Source organism: Mustela lutreola, chromosome 10 (assembly GCF_030435805.1).
Source record: "Mustela lutreola isolate mMusLut2 chromosome 10, mMusLut2.pri, whole genome shotgun sequence".
Classification (NCBI taxonomy): Eukaryota; Metazoa; Chordata; class Mammalia; order Carnivora; family Mustelidae; genus Mustela; species Mustela lutreola.
Window position 1 is genome coordinate 107,162,567 of NC_081299.1, and position 1,551 is coordinate 107,164,117.

General features: G+C 48.9%; 1 protein-coding gene across 2 annotated transcripts; it reads right to left on the bottom strand.

Annotated features, from left to right (window-relative positions):
* Positions 1-220: 220 nt before the first annotated feature.
* LOC131810009 (cornifin-A) lies at positions 221-562 on the bottom strand. 2 transcript variants are annotated; one of them, XM_059137554.1, is made up of 2 exons: positions 431-562; positions 221-358 (listed from the first exon to the last, which is right to left on the bottom strand). In XM_059137554.1, the coding sequence occupies exons 1-2, from the start codon at positions 560-562 to the stop codon at positions 221-223; spliced, it is 270 nt and encodes an 89-aa protein (XP_058993537.1). The 2 variants fall into 2 exon arrangements, with proteins under 2 accessions (XP_058993537.1, XP_058993538.1); XM_059137555.1 differs by having other exon boundaries at positions 221-562.
* Positions 563-1,551: the final 989 nt, after the last annotated feature.

The window sequence follows — 1,551 nt, forward strand, 5'->3', positions numbered from 1 at the left end:
CAGTTAAAAGAGTAGCTCGCCAGTGAGACTCTTAGCTTCATTCAGAGGCTCAGAGCACTGCAGAGCAATGGGAGGGAAATCTTTGTAGAGGATGTGAAGAGGGAGGGTATGACTCAGGGTGACAGCATGCTAATTGTAAGTAAGACACAGAAGCAGAATGGGAGAGGGGATTCAGCATTCGGTGTTTGGCTCCCCAGGGCTTGCTTGACTGTGGACTCCATTACTTCTGCTTGGTCTTCTGCTGAGCTGGTGCTGGCGTGACCGTTGAGGGACATGGCTCAGGAACATTGGGATGGCAGGGTTCAGGAACTTTGGGATGGCATGGCTCTGAAGCTTTGGGGTGGCAGGGCTCTGGAGCCTTGGGGTGGCAGGGCTCTGGAACCTTGGTGTGGCAGGGCTCTGGAGCCTTGGTGTGGCTGGGCTCTGGAACCTTGGTGTGGCATGGCTCCTTGGTTTTGGGGGCACATGGTTCCTGGGGTGGAGGCTGGCAGGGCTGTTTCACCTGCTGCTGCTGAGGCTGGGGGGGAGGGGTACAGGGCTGCTTTTGCTGGTGGGAACTCATGCTTCACAGGAGGCTGGACCTACACAAAGAACAGATAATATGACCAGGGATTATCTAGGATGGAAGGCAGTTCAATGCCAAATGTTTCTTTACAGCCACTCACCTCCTCTGGCTGACCACCCCTACACACACTTGAAAAGTAAAATATGCTTTGATAATTTCTGGGCCCGTTCAGGAGGAGGAATTAAAGTCAATTTGTTCAGCTCCATTTCAGTGGGGCTTATTCCCCAGCAACCTTTCTTCCCCAGGCATGTCATAGCCCTCATTGACAAGTACCCAGGACCATACTGAGGTCTTTTGGAAAATGACGTTATAGAAACAACAAGTCTACCCACCCCCAGGACCGTGCAGCCCACCTATGGCTTACAAAAATGCCTCTGTGAATCTCAGCTCCTGTGATCTCACTCTGCCTTTGCTTATACTGTCTGCTCTGAAGTACTCTCCTTCCCATTTCTGCTTATTCAAATATGCCTCCATTGTAGCTCACATCTTGCATGATCAGCAGGAGATACTGGACATGGTTCCCCCAAATAGTCCTTGCCTATCTCTCTGTTCCCATATCAATCACTATCTGCTTTGCATTTCATCTGTGTATGAGCATGCATTATCTTCCCTGATAGGCTGTGAGCTTGCTGAATGAGATCCATAACGGTCTGATTTACCTAAAATACCTAACACGGTGCCTGAAACATAACAAGTGCATAGTAGCAACCCATCTCATGAATTAATATTTTTATTAAATGTCATAAACAGATAAAATAGTGGTGTTGTTGAAAGTGCCCAGGCCTGAGAGTCCTAGTCACAACCCTGCCACTAACTCACTGTTGGTACTTGTATAAACCTGTCCCCACCCTGGTCCCCAGTCCCACAGCTGTTCATTAAAGTGGCAGACTTACCTGCCACTAACTCCCCTCACACCCAAACTGTGCTTTAATCTAAAATGCCCAGTGTTGTGTCTCTAATTAATATCCTCATCAGCCCTCTTACAC